We start from the raw sequence: 23,909 nt of genomic DNA, 5'->3' as shown, positions 1-23,909 counted from the left end.
TCACCCTACAACAAAAAGTTTCTACTCGTGTTCGTGTTGGTTTCCTTCAGCTCCTCTGGTTTCCCCCCACTGCCCAAACACATGCGCTGTAAGTGAATTGAATAACCTAAATTGGCTGTAGTGTATGAGTGCGAGAGTATATGGGTGTTTCCCAGTAATGGGTTGCTGCTGGAAGAGCATCCGCTGTGTAAAACATATGCTGGAATAGTTGGCGATTCATTCCACTGTGGTGACCCCTGATTAATAAAGAAACAAGCCGAAGCAAAATGAATAGAATAAAGTATAGTGTATAATGTATAGTATATAATAAAGAATAACAGCACATGTTTTGTCTCTCTCTGTGTCTTTAATGTTTTTTAGGCACACCTGCTACATACCCAGAATTCTTCACTCTGAACAGGAGCACGGCTGAGCTGCGGCTGCTGAAGTCTGTGGACAGAGAGCTTTACCAGCGCTTCTCTCTCGTTATTAAGGTCATTATATCATCATCATCATCATCATCATCATCATGCTATCTACTGTATGGCTGTGAAGATGAGAGATAGTCATGCTCACCGTTATTTGAGCGTCAGTAAGAGTCTCATCATTTTTATAATGCAGTCAGCTGATGTTTTACAGCCGGAATAACATCCAGTTTTTCTGGAAATGGTCTCTTTATATTGCATCAGAAGTAAAAGCAATTGCGCACTCTATTTATATGTGAACACTATCAGTATAGTTCTGTTAACCTATGGTAGGCGGGCAGCATTTTAAAGCATCATTTGTGGCTGTCCTGACACAAAGGCTGTTATGAAAGGTATGCAGTATGTTTCTTGTAAGCTTATTGCAGCATCACATATATACTTTAGTGAGGAATGCAGTTCCACTATGCGCGGCGACAAGCTCTCAAAGAAAATGAAACATTTGATCTTTATGCCTTATATTTCGCTCAATAGCAAAATATGAAATGAAGATCTTTGTAAGGTGCACTGATGTTTAAAAGTTTGGGCAAGGAGGAAGATAATGACTATTATTACTATTACTACTACTATTATTATTATTATTATTATTATTATTATTATTATTATTATTATTATTATTATTATTATTATTATTATTATTATTATTATTATTATTATTATTAATGGTATTAATGTTATTAGTAATATTAATGTTGTATCAATATTATTATTAATAATAACAATTATAATAATTTTTACTATTTTAATATTTAATTCTTATTATTAATGTTGTTGTTGTTGTTGTTGTAGTTGTTGTTATTGTTGTTGCTGTTGCTGTTGTAAATGCTGCTTTCACAGACATTAAGTCACAAAGTGCTTTACAATAAGAAAAAACCTGAAAACAAGTAAAAGAACTCATATCAATAAAGAAAACATACTAAACCAAGTTAAAAATGATCCAAGAGTTCTCAGTGCTATAGGGAGAGAGTTCCAGAGCCTTAGGGCCACAACACAGAAGGCACGGTCACCTTTCATCTTAAGACAAATAGAATAGAATAGAATATAATAGAAGAGAAGAGAAGAGAAGAGAAGAGAAGAGAAGAGAAGAGAAGAGAAGAGAAGAGAAGAGAAGAGAAGAGAAGAGAAACGCTTTGCTTACTAAAGTAACCCTCATTCTCCGAGGGGGGAACGAAAATGCTGTGGAGAATCCACTTGTGGGGATTTCATTCAGAAAGCCAATCATCTGAAAGAGTATGTAAACGGGCCAATAACATGCCAATGAGTTGGCAGCATCAGCTTGCGCAACTGATGCTCGTTGCAATCAATTGGCAATATAAGCACAGCGAGAGCAAGGCTGGGGCAACATTTTTAGCTGAAGAAACTTTCACCTCCACAGCTAAAGGGCAATCATGATGACGATGCAATATAGCATTTCCGTCCCCCCCACCCCCCCTCGGGGAATGAGGGTTACTTTGGTAACCAGAGAGTTCCCCTTCAGATGGGGAACTTCAATGCTATAGTGGACAATCCACTTATGGGAAAATGTCTGGAAAACGCCATAATGACTGCACCTTACCTTCGCCCCCGATGAGAGGTTTGCCAGGCAAGCGTGAGCGCACCTGCATCACAGAGAGGCGCGGTCTTCCAACGTGTTCCCTGCCCCTTGCTTATCCCACTTCAGTAGAAGATTTACGGATTTAGATAATATATCTTTCGGGAGCTGCAAAGCGTCTAGATAATTCTAGGAATTTAATACGACAGTACGTTGGGAAAGCGTGTAGTCCCGATAGGGAGGATGCTGCGGAGGCCACCTGCTACCCAAGTGGGGAGATGTGGTGTTAAAAAAGTATATGGACTAGCCCTGAGAAGGGGAAGTACGCATATAATATAAGATGGTTAGCAAGAGAGGGAAGACACGGGTCCGCCTGTGAGGGGGGACTGCACTGTGGCTGAGTAAGCATATGGGATCTAGTGGGGATCGGGCATAGCAGGCACCTATACCCAGAACGCGGGCTGACCAGAGGGCAGACCTATAACGTAATGGGCCTACAAGTGACTCCTCCGCTGAGTCAGTGCTGGGGGCCTCGGAGGAATCTCTGCAGGGCTCACCTAAGAGGGGAACTTTACTGAAAGAGTGAATAAGCGCAGCGGGGTGGATTAATTCGCCTAGCGCCTCTGAGCCGTCGCAAGGAGGGAGAGTTCTGACATCCAGGTCCGGTTGGGCCAGAGAGGCGCAACTAGCAAGACCTGCTCCACATCCTCCCTGACCTTGCACAGTAACTGCACGAGGAGGCTCACTGGGGGAAACGCATATTTGCGCATGCCCCGAGGCCAGCTGTGGGCCAGTGTATCCGTGCTGAGAGAACCCTCGGTCAGGGAAAAATACAACTGGCAATGAGCGTTCTCAACGACCATGTTGCTCTTTTAGGAAATTCGCAACAATACAAACCGCTCTTGAGGACCAGACCCAAAGAACGGCAGGCAAGGGAGAAACCCAGCTCTGCCGCTGCGTGTCACACACTCTGGTTGGAGACCGCTCTCGATCACTCTCTCTCTTTAGTAGAGCTGGAGGAACCCTCATAGACTCTCTCAGAATCTTCGTGAAAGACTCTGAAATGACTCATTGGCATTTTATTGGCCCATTTACATACTGTTTCAGATGATTGGCTTTCTGAACGAAATCCCCATAAGTAGATTCTCCACTATAGTATGGAAGTTCCCCATCTGAAGGGGAACATTATTTCCTTGGCATTTGCCAATGAACTAAAACTAAAGTAAAAATAAAATAAAAAAATGTTATTAGTGTAACTAATTATACATTTATGTTTTATATGTATTGATGTGATATTTTATTTTATATTACAAATAGCAAATGAATGATCAAACGGACGAATAAATGAATGAACACAATAAAGAAAATAGGTATAAAAAATAAATGGATAAATCTTAATGATAATAAAATAACCCAACCCCCTAACATAAAAATTGGTTAAAGCTGTGTATATGGTTATTAAAAATAGCAAATGAATGACTGAATGAACAACAAACAACCTAATGAACAAACGAACGAACAAAACAAATGAATGAATTAATGAATGAACGGAAACAACCAAGCAAATAGGTTAAAAAAATAAATAAATGAAATAAATACAGTCAGAATTAATAGCCCCCCTTAGATTTATTATTTTTAATTTTTTTTTTTTTTTTACTCTTTTAAAAAATTTTCCCAAATGATGTTTAACAGAGCTAGAAAGTTTCACATTATGTCTGATAATATTTTTTTTCTTTCAGAAAAGTCTTATTTGTTTTATTTCAGATAGATTAAAAGCAGTTTAAATGTCACTGTAAGCTGTATAGAAGTGTCTTGAAAAATATTTAGTAAAATATCATGTACTGTCATCATGGCAAAGAGAAAATAAATCAGTTATTACAAAATATTATGTTTAGAAATTTGTTGAAAAAATCTTCTCTCGGTTAAACAGAAATTAGGGGAAATAAATATCTCAATGATAAAAACATAATTAGTTTGCTGCATCTTGATTCAAATAAATTCAGTCCTAATGAGCATAAGTGAATTATTTAAAATAAATAAATAAATAAAGCACAATCGCCTCACAGCAAGAAGGTCACTGGTTCGAGCCCCGGGTGGGTCAGTTGGCATTTCTGTGTGGAGTTTGCATGTTTTCCCCATGTTCTTGTGGGTTTCCTCCAGGTGCTCCGGTTTCCCCCACAGTCCAAAGACATGCGCTATATGGTAAATTGAATAAACTAAATTGGCCGTAATGTGTGTGTGTGAATGTAAGAGTGCATGGGTGTTTCCCAGTGTTGGGTTGCAGCTGGAAGGGCATCCGATGCATAAAACATATGCTGGATAAGTTGGCGGTTTATTCCTCTGTGACGATTCCTTAATAAAAAAGCGACTAAGCCTAAAATAAAATGAATGAATGATAAATAAATAAATAAATAAATAAATAAATCTTACTAACCCCAAATATTTCTTTTAGCTTTTTTCCCTTTTTGGACTATCACGTCATTATTTCAGCACTAATAAAACGATCAATCAGTCAGATGTCCAATATGAGCTACATGTGAGAAACACTGACTGTAATCCAGCCAGTCTCTGTCTATACAGAGCATTCCAAATCACTTTAGATTGTATTTTCATCAGGATGCTGCCTTTGTAGGTGGCAGACAGTGAGGCCACTCACTAGCATTTGAAACAGAGATTTGTATATTTAATCACATGAAACATGCCGTGTCGTCTAATTGAACTGAGCTGGAATAGAGCGAGTAAAGGAGTTACTGTGAAATTATACTGCTCTGTCGTGGATTTGTGTGGAACAACAGTGTACCAGCGGGGGTAATTCAAATGTTTCCTCTGCGAAACCATGCATGACTGTGTTTGTTGTTATGATTTTGTCGTTTCATAATAACAATGCTATTCTCGGTTTGCTTCAATTCATGAAATTGGGGACCAAATAACAGGGAGAACATTGCCGCTGTCAGACTGTCAAATGTGTGTGTTCGTGTTCCAGGCGTGTGCGAGTTGATGGGCTGAAATGGTTTCTTCATGAAAGTGATGATAGATCGGGCTCATAATGGGAATGAAGATATTGAGGGAGATTTTTCTGCTCACATCACTTTAATAAACAAAGATCAGTTTCGAGCCATTTTTAGTTCATGAATTTTGGACGGTTATTGAATGGTTGGACGTTAATTAGAAATCAGTGGAGATTAATTAAAATCCTTTTGATTTTGGACAGTTTTTGAATGGTTTGACTTTAATTTGAAGTCAGTGGAGATTAATTAAAGTCCTTTGAGTGTTTTATAAAAAATAAAAAAAAAAGATTTAATTTATTATTTATTTATGTTTTAACTTTGTAGACTGCACATTTTACTGGCTGAAACAGTCTAAAGTACTTAAGCCAGGGGTCTCAAACTAAAATTGACTCATAGGAGGGCTTTTTTAACATTCAAGCACAAGATAAAACTGGAAACTTGATGTAATGATGCACCTTAGGACAGACATGATGTTTCTGTTTCAAGCATTACCTGTCCCCAGTGCTAATGCAACCAGCACGTTTTTCTCACACTGTAAAACCCAAAAGGTTAAGGTAACTCAAACTATTTGAGGAAATCGATTGCATTTGCAACAAACCATTTCAGTTCAAAAACTAATCCTAATGAGTACTGTGAACTTAATCCATTTGAGTGAACAAAGCAATTTGAGCTCAGTAAAACCCAATAAATGAGGAGAACTCAAATAAACAGAGTACTGTAAGACCCAATAAGTTAAGGCAACTCAAACTATTTGAGGAAACAGATTGCTACAAACCTTTTCAGTTAAAAAATTGTAATCTATTTGAGTATTGTGAACTTACTCCATTTAAGTTGAAGTAATGAGATATTTAATTAACTCATAACCTCCAACACTGAGTTCAAAACTCTTTTCAAATGAGTAGAATTAACTTTTAGTACATAAGATTAGATTTAGATTAGATTCAACTTTATTGTCATTACACATGTACAAGTACAAGGCAACGAAATGCAGTTTCGGTCTAACCAGCAGTGCAATAGCAGCAAGTGCAGGATACAGGTATAAGTTATAAAGTGCAGTTATAGAAAAACTATGGTAATATTTACAGATGGATGTACAATGAACATTATATACAGGTTGTTTTAGCTATGAACAGATTTACAATAAATGAACATATGTACAGGATGCTATTAATAATCAGGAGTGTGCAGATAGATAAACATAATTACAAATGTCCATGTGCAGTGGGTATGTCCAGTTCAAATAAATGAATCAGAGCAATGAATATGTGCAAACTTTAAATGTGCAAATGTTAAATAGTGCAGTGATTGTGAGGAGTATAAGTTAGAGGAGTGTGGGTGGTTTATTGGGGGGGGGCAAAGGAGTCAGTGAGGGGCAGAGTTCAAAAGGGAGACAGCTCTGGGGAAAAAGCTGTTCCTCAGTCTGCTGGTTTTTGTCCGGGGGAGCATTTTGAGTTACCTACACTCATTTAATTTGATAAAGTTGACTGTTGGATTTTACAGTGCATCGCATGGCTGCTGAAATAAATCTGTGGCTGTTGTGATTAGCCGAGCATTAGACACACACTCAGTCATTCTTCCACAGACTATATGCAGTCAAAACACTTTTTGTTTCTTGTTGAACATATTGAAGGGGTTTTTTAAATTGCTATGAAATACTACAAATAATAGGCATAATAATAGTAATTATTATTATGTGGTGGGATGGTTGCGGGTGTAAATGGCCTGCAGGCTGGCAGTTTGAGACCCCTGAGAAAGCTGAAAATGCAAAGTCATGTAAATATGTATCAAGTCAAGGCCAAAATCATTGAGACCCCTGCCAAATTCTGACTTAAAGTTACTATTATTCAATCATTTTATTTTATTTTATTTTATTTATTTATTTGGTTATTTATGACCAATTTGACACAGGTTTGACCAAATATGACAGGCTTCTCCTATAAGAAAATAAGATGTACAAGAGACATCATTGAGGAAAAATGATTAAAAATTATTCATACCCTCCTCAGTAATCATTACAAAGGCTTTATTAGCTATTACAGCAATCAAATGCTTCCTATAATTGCTCTTTTCATGTCTCCACTGGTATTTTTGCCCATTTATCTTTCAAGAGTTCCCACTTAGCTGATGATAGATAATAAAGCTTGTTTGGCATGCTGTACCGGGAGACAGCCCTGAGCTTATGAAATCCTCGAGCCCTGGGCTCCCTCTCGTTTGCAGGGCGAGAGGGGAGTTTGAGCTCAGGTAGATCTCTATGAACTCCCCCAACTTATTTCTGGCTAAAGACAGAAATAAGATGACTAAGGAGAGATGTACAGTTGGTAAGAGCTTGGCTACAGTATCAATTTGATATGTTCAATTTACTTAGGTTGCATGTTTTTGGACTGTGGGAGGAAAGCGGAGAACCCGGGGAAAACCCACGCGAGCACGGGGAGAACGAGCAAACTTCGCACAGAAATGTCGACTGGTTTAGTAGGGACTTTAACCGTAGACATTCTTGCTGTAAGGCAACAGTGCTAATCACTGGGCCGCCATGTCACTCAGATGAAAAAGAGAGGGAGTAGGGATGGGTAGGGGGGAGGATTCTTCAAGACGAAGATACTGAGATAAGAAAACTCTGGTTATTTATAGTGAGTCAGGTATCATCTGATTGGTGATTCAGTCGTGAGCTGATGCGAGACCAGCTGTGAACAATTATAAGCACGTGATCCTCTTGAAATTAGTTTATAAATAAACTTCACTTACAGTAGCTTATGAGCCCCAACTCTTTCATGTTGGAGGGTCTCCTTGTCATCACCCAGATCTTTAGCTCCCTTCACAGATTCTCAATTGGATTTAAGTCAGGGCTCTGGTTGGGCCACTGCAAAACATTAATGTTTTTCTCTGCTAACCATTGCTTCACCACTTTTGCTGTGTATTTTGGGTCGTTGTCATGCTGAAATGTTCACTGGTGCATAAGGCTATGTTTCTCTGCAGACTGCCTGATGTTATTGCTGATCATTTTAATGTATAGCCTCTTTGTTGTGTATTTCATTCATTCATTAGTTTATTTAATTTTTTTTTTCTACCAACACAATTTTTACCATTTTTACATATATATATTTTTTTTTTACGATTACCATGTTTTTTTTCTTCCTAAATATAAAGAAAGTAAGTTTTGTTTTGTATTTTTAGTTAAAATGTACCATGGTAATATGTGGTTTATCATGATATATTTGTCTATACATTTATGATAATGACCTACACCATGCATTGCATCATGAAAACACCATGTTTCCAGTTTTGTTTAGTTTTTTCTGGAATAATTTTTTGAAAGTGAATCACAGTACCATAAATCCTGAGAATAATACCTTAATAATATACAATGTGCTTAATTTTAGATCATTTCAGCATGAGTGTATGTTTGTTTGTTAACAGGCGGAGCAGGATAACGGTCATCCTCTTCCTGCATACTCCAAGCTGGAGATTGAAATTCTTGACGAGAACAACCAGGCACCTTATTTCCAGCAGTCTTCGTACCGGGGCTTTGTCAGTGAATCCTCCTCTGTTGGCACCACCATCTCAGCCAGCGCCAACCTCACGGCCCCGCTGGCCATCATAGCCCTGGACAACGACATTGAAGAGGTGAGATATTCATATGAACAAAAAAAATCATATTTTATAATTCATAATGGATGCTGCTGTGCTGCTGGAATGCAGACATGCATAAAGTCACAGATGGTTTCAGTCTCTCCATATGTTTTATATTGTAGCTGCTGCCAGGGGCCACACCAGTAGGTACCAGAGTGATGTGATGTGTGCCCTTTTGTCCTTTTTCTCTTTGTCATTATTCTTCTCTTTCACTATTTAAAAACATATAAAAATGAGTGTTTTTTTGTCATTACACTTTTTTTGTAGTTTTCTGTCTTGAGTCTACTATTTTTCTTCTGCTTCTCCACTTGAAGATTTATGGAGTCCATGAACAGATATAAATATGTATTGGTTTTATATATCTAATATCTGGGATATATATTTTTTTTTCTTTTATTTGTTTCTGTTTTGCTGGATAAGAACTTTCCTTTTTGAGTTTGTATATTTCAATTAATTTTTTAAGTTCTGCTTCTCCACTTGAAGATTTGAGATGTAATTAATATTAGTCTATGAATTTACTAACATTTATCAATACATTTGTTACAGTGTTTCTTCATCTTTGTTAAAGTTAGTTAAGATTATTTAAATGAAATAACATTAGCTCACTTTAACTCACGGTGCATGAACTACAGTCATGTTAACAAGTACAACTTAGGCTTTTAAAGAGCCCCTATTATGCATTATAATAGAAGTGTCAAAATGAATTGTTTCTTCAGTGAACCACTATGCAGACCATTCGGTATCAATTCAGTAATAATCATAAACGGTTATTAGGTACTGAAGTCATTTATCTCATATGAGCTATGTCGCGGTAGCTTACTATGGCGAGGGAGGTATTTATAATGCTCCAACTACTTAAAACGCAGAAACTGTGCACAATTCCACTGCGTGTGAGTTTGCTGGACAGTCTTTCACTGACACTTACAGCAGAAACCCCTATTTTCACTGTGATTGAGAAAATGAAAGTAAACTTAGTTTATCTTTCTCACTGTGGCCCATTTGACCTGCTGGCATGACATTTTCTCACCTCTCGGCTGTTAAAGTGATACTCCTGGATATAGATACGAGTGTGTCTGCAGAGCGAGTTTTCTCCACTGCGTCTTTCATGGATCAGCTGTGATCACAGCTGCCATTTATCAGTGTCACTCAACTGTGAACAGCGCCAGAGCAGTAGAGCCAATCGTAGCCCTTTCTGTTGAGCACGTGACCAATCATAGGGGAGTAAGAAAGAGCTCGCTAGACAGGGCTCATAAAGCGAGTGGGATAATTATATTTGTTTATTTGCTATAAATGATCATGTTGTTCTGTGCATGTACTTGAGTTTTAAATGGTACAGTTTATATATCTGACTGTTTGTATTAAAGGACAATTTTGTGATACAAATAGTATATAAATGATTTTGATTGTCTTATAATATGCATTTATTTTTACCTAATTATCCCAACGACTCCCCTATGATTTGTTCGGCTAATCTGTGCTGATTGGTCCGATAACCCAGTCAGTTGTGATACGTCGACTGCGTACAGCGTAGGATGGAAAGAAACGCCCACAGAGTAGTCAACGCACCGAGTATATGTGTGAGCAATAAAGTAATGCAGTTAAACACCAGCATATTACTCTACTCTTAACGCTAACCCCAAGTAATAACAACGACACACACTCAGTATCAAGCCACACAGTGGCAAAAGTTAAACTATTTTGAAAACTGACCGTGCTATAGTATACGTGTGAGGAACAGCTGATGGTGGCCATAGCAAAGACAAACAGAATGAGGCAACCATTTTAATCACACTTCATGTTGTGTAGGAAGAAGAAACACTTACAGGATCTGGAGGAAGAAGAAACTGGTCCATATGAACTCTGTAACAGTTACTGACAAAGTCCCATTCATTAGTAGTCTTTGCTGCTTCTTCCTTTAATAAGAAATGGCCAGTGAATCTCATGCTGCAGCGTAGATTTATTGTAGAAATCATCTGAAAAATGACAGGAACAAACACTGCACATGGTCAGCTATATTATGGTATTGTTGTGAAAAATGTACTTTAACCCTTTATTCCTCACTGCCGCATGTCTGGCCATGTCTCAGTGATGGTAATCTTTGCGTCATGATCAATCCCATGATCGCATGTACAGCATGGGATGGAGAGAAACGCTCACAGAGTAGTCAAAGCACAGAGTATATTAAACACCAGCATATTACACTACTCTTAACGCTAACTCCAAGTAATAACAACAACACACACTTAGTATCAAGCCACACAGTGGGAAAAGTTAAAGCTATTTTGAAAATTGACCGTGCTATTGTATGCGTGTGAGGAACAGCTGATGATGGCCATAGCAAAGACAAAGAGAACGAGGCAACCATTTTACATTTTACCGCATTCAGTAGTTGATATTTGGTATTGTTTTGTGTCGACATCGATATGAATAGGCAGAAGATCTGGAAGAACGACGAATGATTTTGAACGACTCTGAGTCGAATCTTTTATTTAAAAAATCTGTTTTTAAACAAGGTGCACTTTCAGATTTTAACTCTCAGCTGGATGTTTTCATTCGCTTAGAGCTGTGTTGGACACTGCATGGAAGGTCATTTTCAAAAACCTATAATAGGAGCTCTTTTATAATGCATTAGTAAAGGTTGAGGTATGATTAATAAATGCTTTAGTGCTTAGTTATTGATATACAGTACGTTATCTAAAGTGTTACTCTGCTTATTAATTGTTATATTTAAAAAAAAAAGACTTTTGCTGCTTCAATCCACTTCAGTTTGTAAAAAAACAGTTGAGTTAACTTAATCGATTTGTGTTGGGACAACTTTTGGGAATTGGGTGGAACCTAGTAGTTAGGTTTAGGTATTGGGTAGGATTAGGGATGTAGACTAAGATCATACTTTATAAGTGCTAATAAACAGCCAGTGTTTTAATAATAGGCAGGTAATATGGTAATAGTTACAGTAATAGTGGGAATTGTTACTTAAACTAAAGTGTTACCCAAAAACATGTTTTCCCTTTTTTACATGAGTTTTTGCAGTGTGTGCATGGGTTTGTATTGGACTGTGTGCCGTGCTCTTATTATTGAATATTAATGCTGCATTTGACCTGCTATTTTTGTGTGATCTTTTTGCTATTTGTTTTGTGAAGACTAAAGACCCTCAGCTGAAGATCACTCTGAATGAATACACTTCCATCTTCACCATCACCACTAGCGGCATCACACGATTCCTGACCCTGCTGAAACCAGTGGACCGAGAGATACAGACCAACTACACATTAACGGTACCACACACACACACACACACACACACACACACACGCACACACACACACACATACAGCCTCATTTAATCTATCTACAAATATAGTGTCAATTATTGTATTATTTTATTCCTGTAATAAATAAAAATGTTTATGCATATAAGTAATAATAGCAGAGATATTATATGGCATTAGATGTATGCCAAATAAAACAAAGAAAAGTTTGTGAAATTAAAATAAAAAATATTAACATTTACATTTACTGTTGATTTTAAAATTATGCAAATTAATTTTATTTTATTTTATTTTATTTTATTTTATTTTATTTTATTTTATTTTATTTTATTTTATTTTATTTTATTTTATTTTATTTTATTTTATTTTGTTGTATATATATATATATATATTTTTTTAAATTTATTTATTATTATTTTTTTAATTTAATTAATTTATTATTTTTATTTATTGTTATTTTTTATTATTTTATTTTATTTTATTTTATTTTATTTTATTTTATTTTATTTTATTTTATTTTATTTTATTTTATTTGCTCAAATCTAATCCCATAAGATCAATGAATTAATAGATCTGCCTTTATTACTTGTTTATTTAAGTGTGTTTAATCTAATGTTTTAATCTTTTATTTGTGTTTTATGTATATTATTATTGTCATACATTACATATCATACACTGTAAAAAGCAATTAGTTGACTTTACTTAAAGAAAAGACAGTAAACTCATCTTATAATAATTAAGTAAACATTTATTATAAATTATAAGCATTAGGCAATGGGTTTACTCACTTTTTTAAAGTAAAAAAACTAATTCCTTTTTACAGCGTATAAATTATCATTATGTTATTGATGTTTAATTCTTTGTAGTATTTTTTTTTTTTTTATTGCATAAAAAACTCTATGAGTTAACTAATATTTGATTACACATAATTGCCTTTACATATTAAAGTGGCACATTTAGAGTCCCTGTCACTCAAGTCTTCTCTCTCACTTAAAATGAATAGCCGGTCACTTTAGTTCAGTCTTATGTCCCCTTGAGATTATTTACTGCTCTTGCAAGACCCAGTGTGCGTCAGCATCTGCTCTGTTGGACTCCTCCAGCATGAGCTGCGTCTCATTTATTAACAACAGGGAACGTTCTTACTTGAAGATGAATATTTCTGTCTTGAACATCAAGTTCACAGCATGCTGAGAGTTCGCTGTGATGAAGAAAACAAACGGACTGAAGCGATGCTGTTTGTTCAGGATGTGAAGTGTCTCTTCAGGACTCTCTCCATCGATTGGATCTATTGATCTGAGATTTGGACTCGAGTGTCTCTGATCTTTCCAGAATCCCTGATCTCCAAGGAGCAGTTAAAAGACAGATGGATCACAGGAGGAACATTTGAGCACTGCTTTTTGATCATTGTCTAATCGGAGAGGCAGGGTTTGTTTCACAGGCTCTTTGCTGTCTTTTGATATCAGACACGACATTAGGAATAGACCAAAATATCATGTCATTTTATTACTGTTTTAATAGCAAAATTGTGTTTTTATTTATTTATTTATTTAATTTTATTATTTTATTTTTTTGTCATTTTTTTAATGCACACAATGTACAGATTATTTAAAAAAATGTTTTTGATCATTGTCTGATCGGATAGGCAGGGTTGGTTTCACAGGCCGTTTGCTGTCTTTGATTTCAAAGATGAAATAAGAAGTAGATAGGATAATCAAAATATCATGTCGTTTTATTATTGTTTTAATGGCAATACTTTTTATTTTATTTTATTTTATTTTATTATAAATTTTTTATTTTATTTTATTATTTATTCATTTTCTTTTCGGCTTAGTCCCTTTATTAATCTGGGGTCGCCACAGCAAAATAAATGAATTTTTTTATTTATTTTTTATTTTATTTTATTTATTTTTTATTTTATTTTATTTTATTTTATTTTATTTTATTTTATTTTATTTTATTTTATTTTATTTTATTTTATTTTATTTTATTTTATTTTATTATTCATTTTTTATTTTATTTTATTATTTATTCATTTTCTTTTCGGCTTAGTCCCTTTATTAATCTGGGGTCGCCACAGCAGAATGAACCACCAACTTATCCAGCACATGTTCTACGCAGCGGATCCCCTTCCAGCCGCAACCCATCTCTGGGAAACATCCATACACACTCATTCACTACGGACAATTTAGCCTATCCAATTCACCTGTACCACATGTCTTTGGACTGTGGGGGAAACCGGAGCACCCGGAGGAAACCCACGCGAACGCAGGGAGAACATGCAAACTCCTCGAACCAGCGACCTTCTTGCTGTGAGGCGACAGCACTACCTACTGCGCCACTGCGTCGCCTTTATTTATTTGATTATTTACTTATTCAGAATCAGAATCAGAATCAGAATCGGTTTTATTGCCAAGTGTGCTTCACACACACAAGGAATTTGTTTTGGCTACAGAAGCTTCCAGTGTACATAAAGTGACAAGTGACAACACAAAATAATCTGAAAAAATAAAATAATAATAATAAAAAATGATGAACATTAAACAGATGCGGTTAGTGAAGAAACCTGGATGTTGAGTTGTATGTTATTTTTAACATTTACACATTTATGTACATAGAAACCTTGTTGATCATTAATATTTATTTTATAATTTATACTGTTTACATTTTCGCATGCCTTATTTGTTAAATAAGTGTTTTTTTCTGACAATAAACACATTGAATCTTTGAATCTTGAATCAAAACTGAATATTTTGTCAATCATTTTCTCTTTACTTGTTTCAAACCTGTTTAAGATTCTTTCTGCTGTTGAACATATAAGATTAAATGCTGAAGAATGCTGGAAACTTGTAACCTTTGACTTTTGTAGCCTTTGTTTTATCCTACTATGGAAGTCGATGGTTACCTATTTTCAGCATTCTTCAAAATATCTACTTTAGTGTTCAACAGAATAAAGAAACACATGCATGCTTTGTAACCACTTGAGGAAAGTAAATGGTTAGTATAAATTCATTTTTGTGTGAACTATCCCTTTACCTGGCTATTTACCAGGCTAGATCTATTGTTTTTTGGCCAGTTATAGTTTAGAATTTTCAGATGGCCAATCAGATTTCACCAATCCGGGCACGCCCCCTTCTCATTGCATGATTTGAGCCCTAGCAATCAGCATTAATCCATTCGAAAGGCTTAACAATAGTCTGCTTATCATCGCAAAACACGGACCTAATCACATTTAATACATTTCTTTTATATAGAACAAATGAGCTGGAACAATTGCATGAAAGGAAATTAGCTGTTCAGTTATTTGTGCTGGAGAGAGACCAGCATAATAAAAACCGCTTCCCTACTGTGTGTTTTAAGGTAAAGTTCAATCGTAAATGAAAATCCTGTTATCATTTACTCAACTCATGTCATTTATTTAATGTATTATGCTCTCTATTAAAGAAAAGATTCAGTCTAAAGCTGCGCATTTACATTTTTCTTTCAATTTATGAATAAAACACTGTGAGCTGAGGAAAAAAAAGATATACAGTGCATCCTGAAAGTATTTACAGCGCTTCACTTTTTTCCACATTTTTATGTTACAGACTTATTCCAAAATGGATTAAATTCATTTATTTCCTCAAAATTCCACACACAGCTCTAAATTGAGCTCAGGTACATTTTGTTTCCACTGATCATTCTTGAAATGTTTCAGCAGCATAATTGTAGTTCACCTGTGGTCAATTCAGTTGATTGGACATGATTTGAAAAGGCATACACCTGTCTATATAAGGTCCCAGGGTTGACAGTGCATGTCAAAGCACAAACCAAGCATGAAGACAAAGGAATTGTCTATAGACCTCTAAAACAGGATTGTCTCGAGGCACAAGGATGGGGAAGGTTACAGAAAATTTTCTGCTGCTCTGAAAGTTCCAATGAGCACAGTGGCCTCCATTATCCGTAAGTGGAAGATGTTTAAAACCACCAAGACTCTTATTTGCCGACCATCTAAGCTGAGTGATCGGGGAAGAAGTGGAATTTGAAGGACTCAGACCATAAGAAACAAAATTCTCTGGTCTGATGAGACTAAAATTTAACTCTTTGGAGTAAATGCCAGGCGTTACTTTTGGAGAAAACCAGGCACCGTTCATCACCAGGCTAATGCCATCCCTACAGTGAAGCATAGTGGTGGCAGCATGATGCTATGGCAGGCATGGGCAAACTTGATCCTCGAGGGCCGGTGTCCCTGCAGAGTTTTGCTCCAACACTAATCAAACACACCTGAACGCCCTAATTAGTGTCTTTAAGATCATTAGAAAGCTACAAGCAGGTGTGTTTGATTAGGGTTGGAGCAAAACTATGCAGGGACACCGCACCGCCAGAGCCCAGACCTAAATCCTATTGAACATCTCTGGAGAGATCTGAAAATGGCTGTACACCGTCGCTTCCGCTGTAAAGAGGAATGGGCAAAAATTCCCAAAGACAGGTGTGCCAAGCTTGTGGCATCATATTCAAAAAGACTTGAGGCTGTAATTGCTGCCAAAGGTGCATCAATAAAGTATTGAGCAAAGGCTGTGAATACTTATGTACATGTGATTTTTCAGGTTTTTTATTTTTAAGAAATTTGCAACAATTTCAAAAACTATTTTGTCACTTGGCCTTATGGGGTATTGTGTGTAGAGTTTTAAGGAAATAAATGAATTTAATCCCTTTTGGAGTAGGGATGTAACAAAAAAAAAATTTGGAAAAAGTGAAGCACCATGAATACTTTCCGGATGCACTGAATGTAAGAAAAATGTAAGTTGCTACAATTAGAGAAGCTTTTTTTCATATACAATAGCTCAATAATTCAGAGTGCACATACAAAAAGCAATAAGCATGGTTATGCTATCTGTATACTTATGTCTGATGTTTGATAAAGCAATCATGTGAGACGTTCCTACAAGGTAATCATAGCCAATCATGTTGATGATGGACTGTGGCTCAGGCACTTCAGAATGATTGAAGCAATATTTCAGATGTTGTGTGATGAGATTGATCGATTAACTGAAAATCCCATCATCTCTTAAGGCAAAGTGGTGTTTTTGTTGCACATCAAGGAGTTTATTCAGTAAATGTGTGTCTTTTTTATTATTATTTTTTTTTCAATACTATTGAATCTCATTGGATAAAATATCTGGCTTGATTGATAGTTTTTTGTTTTTTTTTAAATGCCCAAATTTTAATTTATGCGCATATTGGCATTTCCATCCAGTGTTTACAGTATGTGACTGAATGAAATTTGCATTAAAATAGGATCTGCCTGCTCTATCACATTACACAGAAATGAATAATCTGACATGTTTCTTGTCCACAACACAAGCATTTAGATGTCATAATTGTAGTGACACAGTGACCATTGTAACATACAAAATACTGTGTAGTCTAAAGCTGCATTAATGTGAAGGACACTGTTTTAAACTAAAGAACCCATTTGTGCAATATAAAGAATCCACATATTTAAAAAAAAAAAGCTCTGCGTGAATGAATTAACACATTGCTAACACGTATGCTCATGCATCTATCATGTTTATTAATGATAGCATGAATTAGCATGTTGGTAGTGTGCTTCTAGGATGATATTGTTAGCATTTTGTTTGCATGGTTTAACATGCTGTTAGCATTTCGTATGCTAGTTCCTTTGCTTTCAAGAAAGAAAACATACTGTATCTTCAACATGAATTACCATACTGCTAGCATTAATTAACACATTGCTAATGTGTTGATGTTATATTAGCAAGTAAAACAACATACAAATTGCATAAAATAGCAAGTTACTGGCATGATTACCAGTTGTCAGCATGTATGAATATGCTGGTGCATATGTTAGCATATTGTTGACATGTATGTGCTAATTGGCAGAATGTTTACCATATTGTTGTCTGTGGACTTTAAAAGTTCGCACAAATGTTCACAAACGGAATTGTGGAGAAGTTTAAATTTAAAGTGAAGGGGAAGGAATACTATCTTTGCTAAGGCATTCCAAATGGCTGCTACCATGCTGAAAAAAAAAACATATGCTGGTAAGGGGTGGCTCAGTGGTTAACACTATCACCTCACAGCAAGAAGGTTGCTGGTTTGAGTCCCAGCTGGACTAGTTGGCATTTCTGTGTGGAGCTTGCTTCTCCCTGCGTTGGCGTGGGTTTCCTCCACAGTCCAAAGACATGCGCTAAAGGTGAATTGGGTAAACAAAACTGGCTGTAGTTTAGGTGTGTGAATTAGTGTGTATGGGTGTTTCCCAGTACTGGGTTGTGGCTGGAAGGGTATCCGCTACGTAAAACATATACTAGAATAGTTGGCGGTTCATTCTACTGTGGTGACCCCTGATAAATAAAGGACTAAGCCGAAGGAAAATTACTGAATATGTTGGTAAGGTATGTTTTGATGGTTTGCTGGTTTATGCTGGTTCTTTGCTGGTTTCTTGCTGGTTCTTTCTGGTCAGGATATGACCAGCAAAAACCAGCTAGGGTAGCCCATTACTAATGATAACGATAATATCAAAACATGCCTTACCAGCATATTGATTCATTTAATCATTTTTCTTCAGCTTAGTCCCTTATTCATCAAGGGTAACCACAGCGGAATGAACTGCCAGCTATCATATTTAACACAAAGCTAGCATGGATTTGCATATTGTTAACATGGTAGTATAGCATGGTTATCATATTTTTGGCATGAATTGGCTTATTGGTGGCATGGTTAACATTTTATTAAAATATTGTTAGCATTTCTTAAGCCAATTGCTAATCTTTGAGGGAAAAAAGCACATTGCTAACATGAAATAACATGTCGCTAGCATGAAATGACACATTGCTAAATTAATGGCATTGGCTACCATGTTATTAGCATGTATTAGTGTGTAAGCAAATGTTTAGCATGTTGTTGACATGCATTAGCTAATTTTTGGCATATTGTTACAACATTGCTAATATATTGTTAGCATGAATTAGCATGTAGTATGTTCTTATGAGTTAACATGTTTTTAACATGAAATGGTTAGCATATTGCGATCTTAGCATTGTTAACATGCCCTACCCTAATTGCTGGGTTTTGAAAAAAAAATGTTCCATATAAATTCAGATTAGTCTAAATGTCTGAGCCAGGTTTGGTGGTCGTAGCTTAAAAGCTTGAGGAGAAGATGCATTTATAAGTCAAACCAACATAAATAAGGACCTTTTATTTATTAAGCATGAAAAACACAAAAAGAAGATATTTAGAAAAATGTTTGAGCTGCTCTCTTTTATAAACCGAAATTGGAACAGTTACTGGAGACCATCAGGCTCAAGAATGTGAAGTCAGTGGTGACAGAATTGTCTTTTAAAGGTCTGCTTTCGGAGCTAGGGTGAATTGTTCATGCGGTGTGTTCTTTCTGGCCGTGAGCAGTCACATCATTCACACGCGGCTCGTCTCAGGGGTTCTGCTGGACAGTTGATCCTCTGACAGGCCACAGGCTGAATTCCCATCACGATTCTCCTGACAGAAACCTTTTCCCCTTCCCCTCATCCTCTGATCCTCGCGTTCTCATTCAGCACAGCCGGCTGCAAAGAAAAATCGAAACCTAAATCTCTTTAATGTCTCAGTTGTTTCTTCTCGACAGCAAACACATTAAATGAAGAGCAAATGGACACTGATTCTGGAGTCTCCTGTTTGTCAGGAATATCACACATGCGTCTCAGAGAGTTTAAGTGGAGATTTCAGCCAGATATTCTGAGTTATGAAAGAGTTTTCCTTTGGGAGTGTCTAATACATGTGTTCTTCTGAGTGCGTGTCTTTTTCGCCTTGTTGTTTTGTTTATTCAATGTTTTAGTTTCATTGCTTATTCACTATCCATTAGGGCCATGCACAGCGAGAGGGGAAATCGGGTAACGCTGCTTTAGAAATGACAGAAACAGGGCTGCTATTTTCTGAGGCGGACGCTGAGATGTTTTTTACTCTTTGAGTTTTTGGTGTAAGATTTTATAAGTGAAGAGTGAAGTTTTTTGATCACGGAGAGATCAGATGACACAGACTTTCATGCTGTCATGAACTTTATTCTGTCTGTTGGGTTTCTCTTTATTGCTGTACAGTTATCTGACTTTTGATTATGCTTGATTGAACATGTGCCGTGTCAAGATGACTAATACCAAATACTTTACAGCATTTTCAAAGGTGTTCTGAAACTGATGGACAGCTGAAGAGCTTATTGTAGAGCTGAACTTACTGAAAGTAAATCCATACAAATGAAATATATTTTACCTGAAACGTTTTACCTGAAAAATAGTTTTTTTTAATATGTTTGATATGTTTTGATATGTTATGACACTTTGTTAATTATGTACACCTTGTATACAGTACATTGAGTCATTATTTTATTTATTTTTTCTATTGTAGGTTGTTTATTTGGTTAATAGATTAACATTTTTTAAAACTTTACTTTTGTTTTAAATGTACTTTTTTGCATTTATTTATTATTATTTTTAATTAATTTATTTAAATTTAAATTAATTTAATATTTAAATTATTTTTTTTAAATAAAATAATAATAATATAACGATGAAAATAAGATATTGCATTATTATTATTATTATTTTATTTTATTTTTTTGCAGTAGTAGATATACTAGCAAAAGTATAATTGTCATACTTTGCATTAAAATTCATATCAGAATTTTTGAATTTGCTAAAGGGGTCAAGAGCAACCTAAGTTTTTATTTTATTTTATGCGGTTCTGTGATGTCCACTTATAAAGTAAATACTTATAAAGATTTTTACTTAAAAAAACATCATACTTTAAAATAATTATTAATATTTCCTTACATTTATATAGCACTTTTTTAGACACTCAAAGCGCTTTACACATTGGGGGGGATCTCCTCATCCACCACCAGTGTGCAGCATCCACCTGGGTGATGCGACGGCAGCCATATTGCACCACACCGCACACCACACTCCAGGTGGAGAGGAGACAAGACAGAGTGATAAAGCCAATTATGATATTGGGATGGTTAGGAGGCCATGATGTATAGAGGCCTGTGAGCAAATTTGGCCAGGATGCCCTGGTTTTTAAGGACCACAGAAAGTCAGGACCTCGGTTTAAGGTTACATTTGAAAGATGTGCTCACTGAGCAGTATAGAGTCCCCATCAATATACTGGGGCGTTAGAACCCACACAGACCACAGGTTGAGCGCCCCCTGCTGGTCTCACTAACACGACTTCCTGCAGAAACCTAGCTTTGACCGGGTGCAGCCCTGCTTAGCTGTAGTGGGTGACCATGTGAGAGTTGCAGAGAGCTTGCTGCTGGCTACTAATAATTAAAAGCAATTGTTCATTTTCTGTGCTGTTTTTGACCTCGTCATCAAAATTCTATTTTTGAATGAGCCAATTGTATACTCAGAAGTAAACACCCAAAGCTCTGATTGGCTAACAGCTAAACAAGCTGTGAAGTAGAAGCACCGATCTTCTGTGTATTACATTATAGAGTAGAGCGTTCCAGAACTCGTGGTTTTGGCAGACCGCCTTTAATATAAGCTGAATGTAAAAGAATCACAAACATGTTTAGTTCTGAAATATACAGCATGTTTATAGTAGATGAGCTCTCATATGTCAAACAATTAAGAGAATTTGTGTTTCTCATTTCATGACCTTTAATAAAACAGACCATAGAGACATTTTTTTCATCTCACAGCAATAAAGTCACTGGTTTGAGTCCCAGCTGAACTAGTTGGTGTTTCTATTTGGAGTTTGCGTGTTCTCCCCAAGATCACGTGGGTTTCCTCTGGGTGCTCCAGTTTCCCCCACAGTCCAAAGACATGCAGTATAGGAGAATTTGATTAAATTGGCCGTGGTGTATGAGTGAATGTGAGTGTGTATGGATGTTTCCTAGTACTGGGTTGCAGCTGGAAGGGCATCCGATGCATATGCTGGAATAGTTGGCGGTTCATTCCGCTGTGGCGACCCCTGATAAATAAGGGACTGAGCCAAAGAAAAATGAAGGAATAAACCTACAATCCTTCCACTATTCTAAAGCAAAATCCCTCCAGCTGAAACATCCTATATCCAACTGCTTGAACCAAAAATGTGTTAATCCATTCTGTTTTAGACAGTAAAGCCAATGGAAGATCTCATATGCTCCAACATCTAAGTGGTCATTCAGGTTAAATCCAGCACATGGTCAATAGCAGAGTGTCTAATAGGAGCCTGGCACACATGAGAAGTCCACCTGGATACAAAGCAAGCTACTTGTTCTCCAAGCTCACTGTTTACGTATGCAAAAGCTCTGTTCTCCTGCTCAAACTGAGGAACCGCAGGGCTTTGATCCACATTTACTAGCTGGATCCTCTGGGGGAAAAGCTCATGGAAATGCAAGGCGAGGAACAACAGAGTAACCCACGGCTGCTGGCTCAGCATTTCTACTGCCTTTGAAAAGGAGCGCAGTGGGAGACTCTGGACAAATGTTTGCTGTGGCACTTTTAGCCGATAACATTTGTAAGCTGTCCCTTAATACTGAGAATTTGTTGTATGGAGTGTTGGCACGCTGTGCTATATGTCAGATGCTGATGAAATCAAATCAGCAGGATATACTTAAGCAGTGCACGGCACAAAAACACTCATTTTAATATCATTTTCATGGTTAAAAATGCAGAAAAAATGAAAATATAAAGAACATATAATGGATTAGGTTGCACCATAGAAACAGATTTTACATTAGCAGGTCTAATTAAAGCAGCAGACTGCGCACACACTCATTTTAGTACTTGATTTGTCATTTTATTTTTTGTTGAAATTGCACTATGAAATATTTTATTTAATACAAGAATATTATTATTATTATTATTATTATTATTATTATTATTATTATTTAAATCAGGTCTATATACTAGTAGGACTGTATGTATTGATAAAACATGCAAGTGACTAAAGATAAAAATATAAAACAATTGAAGTTACACAACAGAAAAAGGTTATAGCAATTCAGCTAGCCAATATCAAAGCAATAACACATCAATACTGCGTCAAAAATAATGTGTCACAGTGGCGCAGTGAGTAGCACGATCATCTCACAGCAAGAAGGTCACTGGTTCAAGCCTCAACTGGGTCAGTTGGCATTTCTGTGTGGAGTTTGCATGTTCTCCTCGTGATCATGTGGGTTTCCTCCGGGTGCTCCGGTTTCCCCCACATTCCAAAGACATTCCTAAGTTAAATTGTCCATAGTGTATTTGTGTGAATGAGTGGATGTTTCCCAGTGATGAGTTGCAGTTGGAAGGGCATCCACTGCGTAAAACATATGCTGGATCTATGCCGAATTAATGATGATAGTTGAATTTGTTTGTTAAATTATTTGAGTGTTGTTGAGATATTTAAATGAGTCATGTGACCGTAGTACCCAAAAGAGACTCTAGATGCACCTTATCACTGTTACCCTGATGAAGGCAGATCCTTGCCGAAACGCGTTGGTTTTTTAAGATTTAGCCATGTGAATAAAGGCTTTTTAAACTTTCCACATTATTCGAGTGCCTTGGATTGAGTCCTGTTGTTGCTTTGATGAACCCCTTACCAAAAGAGCACCGACCAAATATTTGAGTTACCCCTGAGCGCTATTTTGTTTGTTTTACTAGATTAATGTGCTGGATAAGTTGGCGTTTCATTCGCTGTGGCGAACCCATATTAATAAAAGGACTAAGCCGAAAAGAAAATAAATAAATGAATGTAAAAATTATGTACATTTAACTGAATTATTAATAGTGCTTGGCAAAGATTAATCACAAATAATTACATCCAAAATTAAAGTTTGCTTTGACAATATATTTGTGTACACTGTTTATTCACATATATATAAGGGCACGTGCCCCAGTAAAAATCGTCAGTGCCCCAGTAAATGCTTTTGAGATATGATTAACTTCATATGCAAGTTTATTTATTAAGAGTGGTAATTCCGATATAAAGACGTTATTCTCTATGTCCAACTGAACCAACACTGGTGAAAGCAATGTAGTTTAATCAAAAAGCAAACTGACGC

At 36.3% G+C, this 23,909-nt stretch overlaps 1 protein-coding gene across 1 annotated transcript in view; it reads left to right on the top strand.

Annotated features, from left to right (window-relative positions):
* Positions 1–360: 360 nt before the first annotated feature.
* LOC130220434 (protocadherin-15-like) overlaps positions 361–23,909 on the top strand; it is a gene marked incomplete at both ends in the record, with an annotated part of 26,029 nt that continues 2,480 nt past the window's right edge. Inside the window, 3 exons of the mRNA XM_056452723.1 lie at positions 361–473; positions 8,415–8,621; positions 11,768–11,902. Coding sequence (XP_056308698.1) covers positions 361–473; positions 8,415–8,621; positions 11,768–11,902 — 455 coding nt within the window. The remainder of the gene's footprint in view (positions 474–8,414; positions 8,622–11,767; positions 11,903–23,909) is intronic.

Source organism: Danio aesculapii, unplaced genomic scaffold (genome assembly GCF_903798145.1).
Source record: "Danio aesculapii unplaced genomic scaffold, fDanAes4.1, whole genome shotgun sequence".
Taxonomy (NCBI): domain Eukaryota; kingdom Metazoa; phylum Chordata; class Actinopteri; order Cypriniformes; family Danionidae; genus Danio; species Danio aesculapii.
This window is presented reverse-complemented; position numbering and strand designations above follow the sequence as displayed.